Source organism: Calliphora vicina, chromosome 5 (genome assembly GCF_958450345.1).
Source record: "Calliphora vicina chromosome 5, idCalVici1.1, whole genome shotgun sequence".
In the NCBI taxonomy this organism is placed as follows: Eukaryota; Metazoa; Arthropoda; class Insecta; order Diptera; family Calliphoridae; genus Calliphora; species Calliphora vicina.
In genome coordinates, this window is record NC_088784.1 from 1,261,240 (window position 1) to 1,273,448 (window position 12,209).

Here is a 12,209-nt window from a genome sequence, read left to right on the forward strand (position 1 = left end):
GGGATGCCAATCCCGAAATCCCGGGATTTGTGAAAAAGAATCCCGGGATTTGTGAAAAAGAATCCCGGGATTTGTGAAAAAGAATCCCGGGATTTTTCGGGATTAACAAAACCCGGAATATTATGAGATTTTTGATATTTTAGGAAGATTTTTGAAGCACCCAAAATACCTAGAAAGCATATTTATAATACTAATCTCGCTTAAAATCCAAACGCAGCCAGATTTTTTCAATCAGGGAGCAGCACGTCTACCTTGCATTGACAGACTTTTACACAATTTACACTTTTACGAAATTTATGTTCAAGTTATTTTCTGAAGGGGACTAGGGGCAAATGTAGCCCGATTTCCGCAATACTTTACAGTAAAATTTCAGAGTACTTACAACTTATTTTGTGCAAAATTGTATAAGGATATTTAGGACTGTTCAAACAGTACTCCGGGGGACAATTGTATGGAGGTAGGGAAAATCATGGACCATTTTATTTTAATTCAATGCATTAGTTTTTGATTTGTTATATTTTTACTTAAATATATTAATGAAATTAATAGTTTTTATTCTTGAATTTGATGTTTTTGACGTTTAACTAAAATCCCGAAGTCCCGAAAAATCCCGAAATCCCGGGATTTGTAAAACCCAGTCCCGTTTGGCATCCCTAGTATCAAGTGTCTTGTAATTTGTTCGCCGGCATGTTTGCAAATGTTACTTTTCAGCTCAAATAATAACGTTGATTTTCTATTTTTTTAGGAAAAAATAATTTCAAGAATTCTTAGCAGATTTATATATACTTAAGACAATCATTTATTAATTTAAAGTAATGTGCAATTAGCTGTTAAAATTATTCATTTTATAGAAATAAAAAACCACACAAATTGTACATACATATATATAACAACACCTAAAATGTAAACCAACCTATCTCCCGTTGAGACCCAGCATACACGTTTGGTATATAGAAACTACTTTTTTAAATTACATATTTTATTCTACCGATATGTAAACAAACTAACAAACAAATTAAGAGTAAAACAAAATAATGAAAAATGTGTAAAAATAGTCAAAATAAAATGATAGTAATAACTAATCTTTAAGTATGTACTCCTTTAATAATTTACTATCAGTTAGGATTTGTTATGGGTGTTAAGGGAATTCTTCTATATAATAGGAATAATACATATTTATAAGTATAAGATCCCTTACACACTAGGTAATTTAGTTGTACAAGTCTGTTTATCATTTTCAAAAATAAGAATGTACTCAACATCTACAAACATAAAAATTGCGCAAAAGACTTGCGCAACTAATTGCCTAATGTGAAAGGGGTCTATTCGACACGAAACTACAGGTGATACCATTTGTTTTACATATTTAATATATATGTATTTTCGTTTATTATCTAAATTGTAATAAGTATGATTACTTCTATAAATCATGATTAAATTATTAAAGAATTATTGTTGTAGCTTTTATGTTGATTTGAATTTTTGTATGTTCCTATAGATTTATAGTAGATCGAATTTTAGCATTAAAATTTAAAAAAATAAAACGATTAGAATAGAATTTAAAATGAAATTTTATTGAGAAAAATGTAATAAATTTATAAATGAATGTACTTTTATAAACATTTGCATTTCTCTAGCTTATTCGCTCTTAATCTAAGAATTAGTAGACACCGACGATTGCTGGGCAGACTCTTGACTGAAATATGGAGCTATATTGGGTGTGAGTAACGTATGGCAGATATCACAGACACGTGCTGGCCGTTGCCGAGGCCCAGATAGTACAGTTTTTGTTAAACATTTGTCACAGTAGATATGGCCGCAATGACGACAGTGTAATTTACGTACAGTAACTGTAAAGTGATTATTGCACGCTGGACAATTGGCTACGTCATCGTCTTCTTGCCAGCGTACTTCGGTGTCAGCATGCCTCAGTTGTTCCAATGTCACCTGAAATTGTATTCTATTATAAACTAATACATTCTTACAATAAAATGGAAGGAACAGTTTCTAACATACCTGTAAAGTTTGTGATAATTGAACGAAATCTTTTTGTACTTGTTCACTGGTAGCTAAATCGTCCTGCAGATTTTTGATTTTAGCCTTAGCATCAGCATAATTTCTACTAAGTTTTTCCTATTATGAGACAATTAAAAAATTATTCCATTTTCGTCAGAGACAAGTCAATAAGAAGAAATATTTACTTGATGTAATGCGTTGTGAACTCGCAATGAAGTATCAATGTATGTACGTTAGACCTGCCCTTAAAAAATAGACTTGTCTGTTATGAGTCAAATATGGTTTTTCAGAGTCTAAAATTAACTGATGTAAAATTTAGAGATATCCAAATCCATTTTTTTAAAGGCTGGTCTATTTATATTATGAATTAATATTTGTTATTCATCGTATTATAATTATTCAGGCTTGGTTCATATAGAAATTTATTTTATTACATTATTTCTGATTGTTATGTGTCTAATAAACTAAATCGTCCCCTTAATAAAACAATAGTGTATAATTTTTTTGCCATTTCGAAATAGTTGAACCACTTTGTGGAAGAATCAGTTATGTAGATTCTTATTATGCAAAAAAAAAAATAATGGTGTGTACGCTTATACAGTAATGTTTTATTCAGGGGACGAAATGTTCTTTCTTAGGAATTTATGTATATGAACTCTAGCCTGAATAATTTACTTATTTAAATTTAAATAGATTTTATTTAAAATTGATATACTCACATTTTGCTCTTGTAGTTCTATTATTTCTACCCTGAATTCTGATATTTGTCTATTTAATTCACTTTCTTTTCGTTCTAACGCTGTTTTGGCTTCTTCACAGTTTTGTAATGTCACCAAATGTTGAGTTATCCGATCCCTTAAATTTAGCATTATAAATTAGATTGAATAAAAAAATGTATGTATAAAAACAAGTAAGCGTGCTATATTCGGTTGTGCCGAATATTATATACCCTTAACCAATGTATACTTTACGATAAATATTATATATATATAACTATTATTGGTAAAAAAAATATTGGTGAAAGAAATTTTTATTGAAAAAAGTGGTTAAAAAAAATTAGTGAGAAAGTCAAGGTAGTATTTTGCTCATTATTAAATAATGACTATTATTGGTGAAAGAAATTTTTGTTGGAAAAAGTGGTTAAAAAAAATGAGTGAAAAAGTCAAGGTGGTTTTTTGCTTATAGTCAGCCATTTGTAGTCTTATTTTCTTTATTTTAAATAGCAACCTAAGTTGGATTATGAAAGTTACTTGGGAGCTTCGGAAAGTTGATTTCAACAGACAGACGAAATGACTAAATCGACTCCTTTATGTGATTGCAAATAAAAGAAATTGAAAACGGAATGTCAAACTTGTCACTCATGGTGTAGGGTATTTAAAAAATATATTTGCGAGACTTACTGAAAAGATTTAGTTTCAGTTTGATACTTTTTCCGGTTTTGAATCCTTTCATTGTTGCTGGCATCTAACTGATCTCGCAAAATTTGAATTTCATCCAAAGATGTTACACATCGGTTTTTTTCGAAATCACAACCCAAACGAGCTTGAATTAGCTCATTTTGCTGTCTTAAAATGACTTCATGCAATTCTTCAACAGTATTAGGCAGATTGATGTATTGATTTTCGATTTCTTCTGCTGTTGCTAAATACCGTCCAGACAGAAAGTCATTGTCAGCTTGTAAAGTCTCCAAGTGTTTGTTGACCTTTTCTCTATCGTCGCTGACACGCTGCAACTGACGCATTACCTCGTCTTTGGTTTCTAAAAATTTTTGTTGCAACTCTAGTAGTTGTTGTTCATTAGAGGTGACCTGAAAATGACGAAATACCAAGTTTGCACATTGTATAATGCAGTTATTGACCTCACTACTACTTACTTGTTCCCTAAGAATGTGGACTTCGTTTTTATGAGCCTCTCTTTTCTCTTGCCATTGATTTTCTAGGCCCGCTCTAAGGGCTGCCTCCTTTTCTAAATCTTTAACAGATTCATCTAATTGTTTTTTTATGTTTTCGAATTCCTCCTGTTTTTCAGCAGCATTTGTTTTCAGTTCTTCCAACTTTTCCTCTAATTTTGCGCAGTTGCTACAATTTGAAATTGTATCGGAATTTGTGATTTCAATTTGTGAGGCTCGAAGTTTTTCGTCAGCCTCCCGAAGTTTTTCTTTTAAAGCCTTCATTTCTTCTTGCAGTTGCGTAACAATTGAGCTCAGCACCTCTGAATCCTCATGAGTCTTAAATGGGTATTAATACAAAATATTTTCCAATTGAGCACTGTATTACATTAACTTACATATTTTCCATCGTTTTTATTTTTGCTTTCTTCTATAGAATTCTCTTGACCAAAACTTGTGCCTAACACAGAATTAGTTGTTTCTACCCCAAATTTCCGAACTATAGTCTTCTTTACTTGACTCAGCACCTGCGGAGCTAAACTGCTCAATTCTTGTGAACTGTTGGAATTTGTTTGTTGATGTTGCATTAAACTTTCGTTTAATTGTCGATAACGCACAGCTTCCCCTTTTAGGTGCTCCAGTTCGGACTTACAAATAGCCGATTCTTCAATTGTTTCTAAAAGATTATAAACAATAATTAATACGTAGCAATACTTTGCATTATTTGACTCCAAACCTTGCACCAACTGTTGCAAAGAGGATATCTCTTCCTGGGCCTTTACTTCTGCCACGATCATTTTGGTTTTCAGCTCATCCAGTTCACGTTCTTTTTGCACAAATAGTTCTTTTAGCTTCGCTCTCTGGCTGTTGAATCCATATTGCATTTTCCTATTTTCTTCCTCCAGTTGACGTATTTTTTGCAACAAATCTAATTACATATATTACAAAGTACAAAATAAAGTGTATATTTTTAGTGAACATTTGGTAAAACTCGATGATACAGAACATTGTTTACCTGCACTTGTATCTGAGCCACTCCCACTTTCGCCAGCGGCATTACTTTTGGACAACTCACTAACATCGGCGCCGGATGTCTGTTTATTATTAAAATCGCTTTCTTCCATTTTTGTCACTGAAAATCTTAAGTTTTTAGCACATCTTATTATTCCTGCAGTGCCTATTAATTTGCAATTTATTTTATTTGGTTCTCTTGTTGCCAGACTGCGATTCCAGTGATTTTCTGGGTTTACAAAGCAAAATGTCATTTGATAACGTAGAAATTTCACATGAATATGGCAGCTCTATAGGTGACTACGTTTTTTATACTTATTTTCAATCAGCCACATGTGTTTTGTTTTTGTTAAAAAAAAATATTGAAAAAATCTAAAACGTAAAACAAATATATTCCTATTTAATCGTTAATAAAGTTGTCGAAATAAAAATGGTAATATTATTGCACACCTGGTCTGTTTTTTCATAAATTCTTATTTATTTTCTGAATTTTCTCTCTGATCAGGGTAAAGGCAAGAAAGCTTTCATCGATCGAAAAAGTGCAGTGACATTTCATTTGGTACATAGAAGTCAGCATGATCCCTTAGTTACCGACTCTGAAGCTCCACAACGTGTATTGGTCGAAGCTGGTGCTCGTCAGCCTAACAAACAAACTACGGAAGTGGATCCAGTTAAGCGAAAGGAAGAGCAGCAAAAGTATGGTATTCGATTCGACGATGATTACGACTATCTGCAGCATTTAAAAAAACCAGATCAAGAGGTCGTTTGGGAATACGTAGAAAATCCAAATCAGGCTAAAAAACGGGTCGATGAAGGAAAAGTCACCACTGCGCCAAAACTGAACTTGCCTAGTTCTGTTTTTGCCACAGAATTTGAAGAAGATGAAGGCATGTTGAACAAGGCCGCACCTCAACCAGGACCACGTCCAGATTGGGACCCAGATGTAGTAGCTGCTTTAGATGATGATTTTGATTTCGAAAATGATGAAAATGTATTAGAAGACGACTTTGTAATGAAGGCTATGGGCGATGGAGAGGATGACGAAGAGGATGGTTCATATGAATCTGGTGATGATGAAAGTGAAGATTTCGACTCTGACGATTTGATGGATGATGACGATGAGTTTGATGAGGATGATGATGAGCTAATGGATCGTTTAGGACCTCTTATGAGAGATCGTCGTTTTGCTAACGAAGAAACGAAATCACAGTTTACTGAATACTCCATGTCTTCTAGTGTGATTAGACGCAACGAACAGCTGTCACTTTTGGATGATCGCTTTGAACGCTTCTATGCCACCTACGATGATCCAGAGCTGGGTGACCTTGCCACGGAAGAAATTGAAGGCACTTGGAATCAAAAACATCCCTATGTATTAAATTGCTTTAAGCAATTCAAAAAACCAGATCAAATTATTGACTACAATAAACAATGGGATCAGAAACGTATCGAAAAATATAGAAACGTGGTTGAGGGCGATAATGATCCCAATGAGGAATTAGTCGAAGTTGAAGTCGACGATCCTAAGGAGAAGAAATGGGATTGTGAATCAATTCTCTCAACATGTTCCAACATTTACAATCATCCAAAATTGATTGATGAACCCAGACGTAGAAGTCGCAATACCTCTTGTTCGTCATCTAATCCACAAGGAGTACAGAAAATCGATATAGATCCTAAAACAGGCATGCCGTTAAATGTCTTGCATGGCGATACCAATCAACTAACCGCAAAAGCTTTGGCCAAACTCGATAACAGCGCAGACAGCAACGGTATTTCGGGGCCCAAATCGCTTTGTGCCAAATCAGTGCTATCTACTTTAAGTGTGTTGTCTATAAGACCAAAAGATGAGACGCTAGAGGAAAAGAAGGAACGCAAGCGGCTACTCAAAGAATACCGCCTTGAAAGACGTATCGAGAAAAAGGCCAATGCTGAGGCATTCAAAGAGGAAAAGAAACGTCAAACACATGTTAAACTGAACCAGCGATTAAACCAACAAGGAAATAAAATTTTGTAGTTACATACACACATACCATCATTTAGAATTTTAAGAACTATTTTGTATAATTTCGTACATATGTACATACATGTTGTAATGTAAATACAGAGAGTAAAACTAAAGAATTTTATAATTTTTATTGGCGCCAGCCAATGAGTTTATTTTGTTTTTATAAAATTTTATTTTAAAACACCGCAGTTAGTCTTTCAATTTCTAGTAGGTCGCTTAAGATATCTTCAGTTTTGGTTCCAATTTTCTTAGATACTTCATTACGTTCCGCAACAGTCATATTGGCGAATGACCATATTAAGTCGCCATCGATAATGCAGCGACTCGGGTTGAGAGAAAGTTTCTTTGACATTTTGATTGTGCGAAATTCTTTTGGATTCAAGCCACACAGATGCTCCTGGTACGACAGCAAAACATTTTGCAACATGAGGAATCGACGATATACTTTCTCGGGTAGTGGTAAGCAATAGCCAATCGCTCCATCCAGAGTCCCATAAACGACCATATGCTTGTTTTCATACATAAATGGATAGCGATGATTGATGCCTCTTTGATGACACTGTACTCTAAACATGGTGTTCACCGCCTGTCCCAGATGAAAATCGCCTTTGCGCAACAGCTTTTGTCCACCTATAGACTCTCGAACCTCAGGTTGATACATGTAGACGATAAGATTCTTTTCAGCGTCCGTAACAAGGAAACCGAGATTAGAATTGTCCACCATGAACTCTACTCCGTAAACTTCTAACGGGTTAAAGTCTCTCGATGCCAATGACAACGTGCGGAACTCTTCCTGGAAGCGAAGTAAACTGACAGATTTGTAGACATCAGCAATAAGAATTAGCGATTTGATGGAAATGATTTCATGTACGTAAATATTGGTATCAATAAAAGCCACTCCAATTAAATCGTCGTCTTTTAATTGCCACAGGTAGATTTTCTGACCCAGCGCTGTTACCAGAAAACCCAGAACGTCTGCTATCGCCGATACGGGTCCTTTCTGTTCCTTTTTAAATACTTCTTTGAGTTTGAACTTTGTCAAGGGTTTACCAGGTTCGGGCACTACCTCGATTATGTCGTAGATGTGTATGTTTCCGCGAGACGTTATGTCCTCGCTGTAGTTGAAGTTTGTGCCAATGCACAGATATTCCTTGAGGCCGGAACGCGTACCTTCGTAAGCAAGCTTAACTATCTGAAATGCCGTTACATGTTCCCAGCTTTCAAACTCAATAGCTGCATCGGGAACAATTTCCCATGTTTCGGGACTCATAAGAACAATGCTGAATTTCGAAGCATTGGGATAGATGAACCGCTCACCCTTATTCTCCTCCGTCAGCTCCTTGTCTTCGCCATTGAAGCGGAAATATTTATTACTGGCTTCCTCCGTTTGAGTGACGAGGCAATAGACTCGGTTTTCTCTATGATATACAATTTGTCGTGGTGTGCACCGAAGTGGAACTTTTCGTACGGGCCATGGAGAGTCATATGTGAGGTAGGTTGGTAGCACACAGATTTTTAGATCGAAAGTTGTATCGAAACACAGAAATCCTTGTGGGCAATTCACATTGTTGAATGGCGCAAAACTGCGTAAAGATCCGTTTCCAAATATTTTATGAACTCTCATTTCGCCTTTGCCAGTTAAGAATATAATGCATGGATTGGGGCCACACACCACAACTCCATTTAAACCAGCTATATTTGAAAAATAACGAAGTCTACTTATGTAGCGATTTTGCAAATTATACGAATCCAACGAATCTGTGTAATCTTCATCAACATCCATAGATTTCGAATCCTCATCGAACAAATTGAGACTTTGTAATTTTCGAAAACGAACCTTCATATGACCTTTGCCGTAACGATATGCTTGGTATATTAGTAATTCTAGACGGGTGCGTATCATAAGTAACGGCCTACTACCATTATTTCCTAGTCCAACCATTGCTAACTCCAGCACAGGAGGAGAGTTCACATGCTGTGGCATACAATTCAATAGAATGCCTTGTTTGTTGTCTTGTTGATTTAGCGTTGCTGGCACAAATTCCATTGAATCGGTAAGAACTGTATCCCCGTTGCCCACGTCGTTGACCAAATACATTAACTTCATATCTGGCATGGAGTAAATCTCGAGAGTACCGCTCTCTCTTGCAACTATCAACCAGTAAGACGGTTTCACCTGCACCAACAATCGCCTCCACCAATCTGAATTCTTTTGCCTCGACTGTTTTGCCAAGTCAGCCATACTGTTCATTTTAAAGGCATTTCCCGATTCACCGTACAATAAGTCTTCTTCATCTTCGATTTTCATATTAGGTTCTGCTTTCATATAGCCCAAGCCGCTGTACAGTGAATTTCCACCACTGCCGGTTAGATTTAAGACCTCATCCGTCTTTGTAGTGAACAAACCAGACAAGTCTTTGTATGCAGCCAGAGATATTACAGCTGGTACACTGCTGATTGTGTTCTTGTTAATAGCCAAACGAGGTGATCCTTTCGTTTCCCGAAGAGCTAGTGTTATTACTTTGCCATGAAGCACTCTTAAGCAAACATAAGGATCTGCTAATGAAACCTGTACTACGGGTGCTCCTTCATCGATCGGCACATTTTGTATTAGCCGCTTTCCCTGTAACAATCGAACTGAACGAGTCGTGACCTGAACGATAAATCGATTTTGTCCCAAGTTTCCAACAAAAATTGTTGGTTGATTGCAACTGAAACCAGTATTTTCGATTTCATTAATCTCTTCGCCAGTTTGCAAAACCAATGTCGATGTCCGTTGCGATAATATCATGAAATCGTGATGGTCGTGGCGAGATACCTTCTTACTGACATCGTCATACAGTGTCCAAACGTCAAGGCAGCCCTCCAACTCGAACGATGTTATTACTTGTGGATTAATACAGTTTACGAAAACACAAAGTGAGCCATTCTTACTGTGACCACTGGATGCAACCACATCTATTTTTAAATCACGCAATTGGTTGGCTTGAGGCCGCAAAGTTGTGCCACCTTCTTCGAATTCAACCCGTTCGCCAGCACACATAAAATTAATTGGGCCGACATTTAGTAAACTATCACAAACTTCAAAAATATATTTTCGAAGCTGTACGGAGGTCTTAGTTCCTAACCCATACACCTCAAGCTCCTCGTCTTCAATGCGACGACCTTTGCGCGACTCCTCATTAACTGTATTATTAGCATCAGACATTTCAACTTCATCTAGAGTTATTACAGTGCTTTGATCTTCTTCTGTGAAGTGAAGTAATAGGGAATTGCCCAAACGTGATCCGAGAAACAAGTATTCACTTTGAAACACACACATACAGCTTGTAAGTACACTTGCTGCGGCCTTGTGGAAGTGAAAGTTACGCACTGTTCGCATCGAATCGACGCACAAGGTAACAACATATAGTTCCCCACTGCGTAGCGACACAACTAACTTATCGACGTCAATAAATGTAATATTAGCAGCATCAAGACTTATGCGAACACCGTCTTGTGGTTTCAGGGGAAAGGTAGTGCTGTGATCGGCCGAACTGTTCAGAGACACACCATACGGAGGAACACTCTGATTCAGATATATTATAGCATTTACGGTTGTAACTAAACAGCCGCCTATTGGCTTCTGTATGGGAAATACTTGCAAGCAATCAAATGGTAATCCCGTAACGGTCCAAATAATAGGATGGACACGTTGTTGAATATTTAATGAAATAGCAACCAATACACAAGTGTCCGCTCGGACTGCCACACGGCCGGGAAACGTACGCACAGGTTCGTACAATATGAGTAAAGTAGGTTCATAGTAGCCGTGCAAGAATTGCAAATCTAAAACATTGTCGATTTTCTCATCAAGATCACGTAGAGCAATTAGATAGGAAGCCAAAATTGGAGTACGCGCCACTATAGCTGTGGGCACCTTTTTAATCGGCTTGACATCAGCCATCTCAATTTCATCTATACCGTTTTCTTTACGAAACGGTAAAACAACTAAGCGTTTACCGTATACCAACATGACAGCACAACGCGCGTCCGGATCAACACGAACCATAGGAATATAGTAGCGACCGGTCCAGCCATCTCTGATATCATCTTCTTCAAAGAAATGCAACGATAATGTTTTCAGCGCAAATGTGTCTGGGTCATGCTGAACAACTGATAATTTGGCTTCCTTAAAACTTATTAAAAGGGCATCCCTCATTGATCCCGTCAAAGTTACACTTTGCAAAGACATTACATTTCCATATAGAGTGTACGATGCTAAACACTCCAAACGCATCTTTGAAGGCGCTCTTAAGTCATTTGGATTAATCTTTTGTTGTCGCTGAGTTCCATCGATATTTGGATAAATTCTATAGATTTTTAAAATATTGGCACCGGCTACCACCACATTTTCTTCAACATTGTTGAAGAATCGGCATGTTATAGCAAATTCAACTGCTGTTGCTGGATGCGATTGCTTACAAATGGAGAACATTTTACTTGCTTGCACGTCTTTGTTATAATTTAATATATTTTCACCACTTAATCAAAAAATTGTTTTATTTTCTTTATCATTTTCATAGACCGACAAAATTGTACTTTTTTTCTTAACTTGTTCAAATGTAAACATTGGAGTATTGCCAGACTGATTCTGTGTTGTTTACATGCGTCGTTCATTAAGAAAACGAAAATGGAATGAAACAAATTTGATTATACACGTAGAGAAATTCACCCAATGCTGTGAGCCAAAACTAACAGTGGGTTAATCGAAAAAGAAATATATTTGTTTGAAACTTAATAATGTTCAACACAGATTTTTGATAATGCGTTTCTTTATTAATTATTAAATTGTTTTGCATATTTTAAATTTATATTTGTTAAAACTTTAAAACCCTATACAATACAAACTTATTGGAAACATTTGTTCATGGATCCGATTCGTATTTCGTTAAAAGTATTATTTATTTGCTTTATTTGTATTTATAAATACATACCCGATAGATATGAAAATAAAAAGTTTTTGAATTGTTTTAAAAAATATATGAATACCGAAAAATCAATTGTATTATTTAAAAATCTAATTAAATTTTTGTTTAGACGATGAAATTGTATTATGATACATAAGTTTTTGACAAATCCTGAAGAATTACATACCAGTTACATACGAAAATAAACCGTTTTTGAATTGTTATAAAAAAATGTTTTAACATCAAAGCAATATAAATGATATCCAGGAAGAAATAACGATATTTACAGAAATTATGTATCACTACATCTATCGAATATACGCCCCCGGAATGACCC

At 35.8% G+C, this 12,209-nt stretch overlaps 3 protein-coding genes across 4 annotated transcripts; 1 reads left to right on the forward strand and 2 right to left on the reverse strand.

Moving 5' to 3' along the window:
• Positions 1-1,553: 1,553 nt before the first annotated feature.
• Rbpn-5 (Rabaptin-5) lies at positions 1,554-5,121 on the reverse strand. Of its 2 annotated transcripts, none has more exons than XM_065514104.1 (8): positions 4,920-5,117; positions 4,641-4,832; positions 4,303-4,580; positions 3,890-4,243; positions 3,417-3,823; positions 2,736-2,871; positions 2,017-2,133; positions 1,554-1,947 (listed from the first exon to the last, which is right to left on the reverse strand). In XM_065514104.1, the coding sequence occupies exons 1-8, from the start codon at positions 5,026-5,028 to the stop codon at positions 1,654-1,656; spliced, it is 1,887 nt and encodes a 628-aa protein (XP_065370176.1). In that variant the 5' UTR covers positions 5,029-5,117; the 3' UTR covers positions 1,554-1,653. The 2 variants fall into 2 exon arrangements, with proteins under 2 accessions (XP_065370176.1, XP_065370177.1); XM_065514105.1 differs by having other exon boundaries at positions 1,724-1,960; positions 4,920-5,121.
• A 72-nt stretch (positions 5,122-5,193) lies between these two features.
• LTV1 (LTV1 ribosome biogenesis factor) lies at positions 5,194-7,039 on the forward strand. Its single transcript, XM_065514111.1, has 2 exons — positions 5,194-5,348; positions 5,421-7,039. The coding sequence occupies exons 1-2, from the start codon at positions 5,346-5,348 to the stop codon at positions 6,930-6,932; spliced, it is 1,515 nt and encodes a 504-aa protein (XP_065370183.1). The 5' UTR covers positions 5,194-5,345; the 3' UTR covers positions 6,933-7,039.
• CPSF1 (cleavage and polyadenylation specificity factor subunit 1) lies at positions 7,040-11,512 on the reverse strand. Its single transcript, XM_065514103.1, has one exon. The coding sequence runs from the start codon at positions 11,398-11,400 to the stop codon at positions 7,099-7,101; it is 4,302 nt and encodes a 1,433-aa protein (XP_065370175.1). The 5' UTR covers positions 11,401-11,512; the 3' UTR covers positions 7,040-7,098.
• Positions 11,513-12,209: the final 697 nt, after the last annotated feature.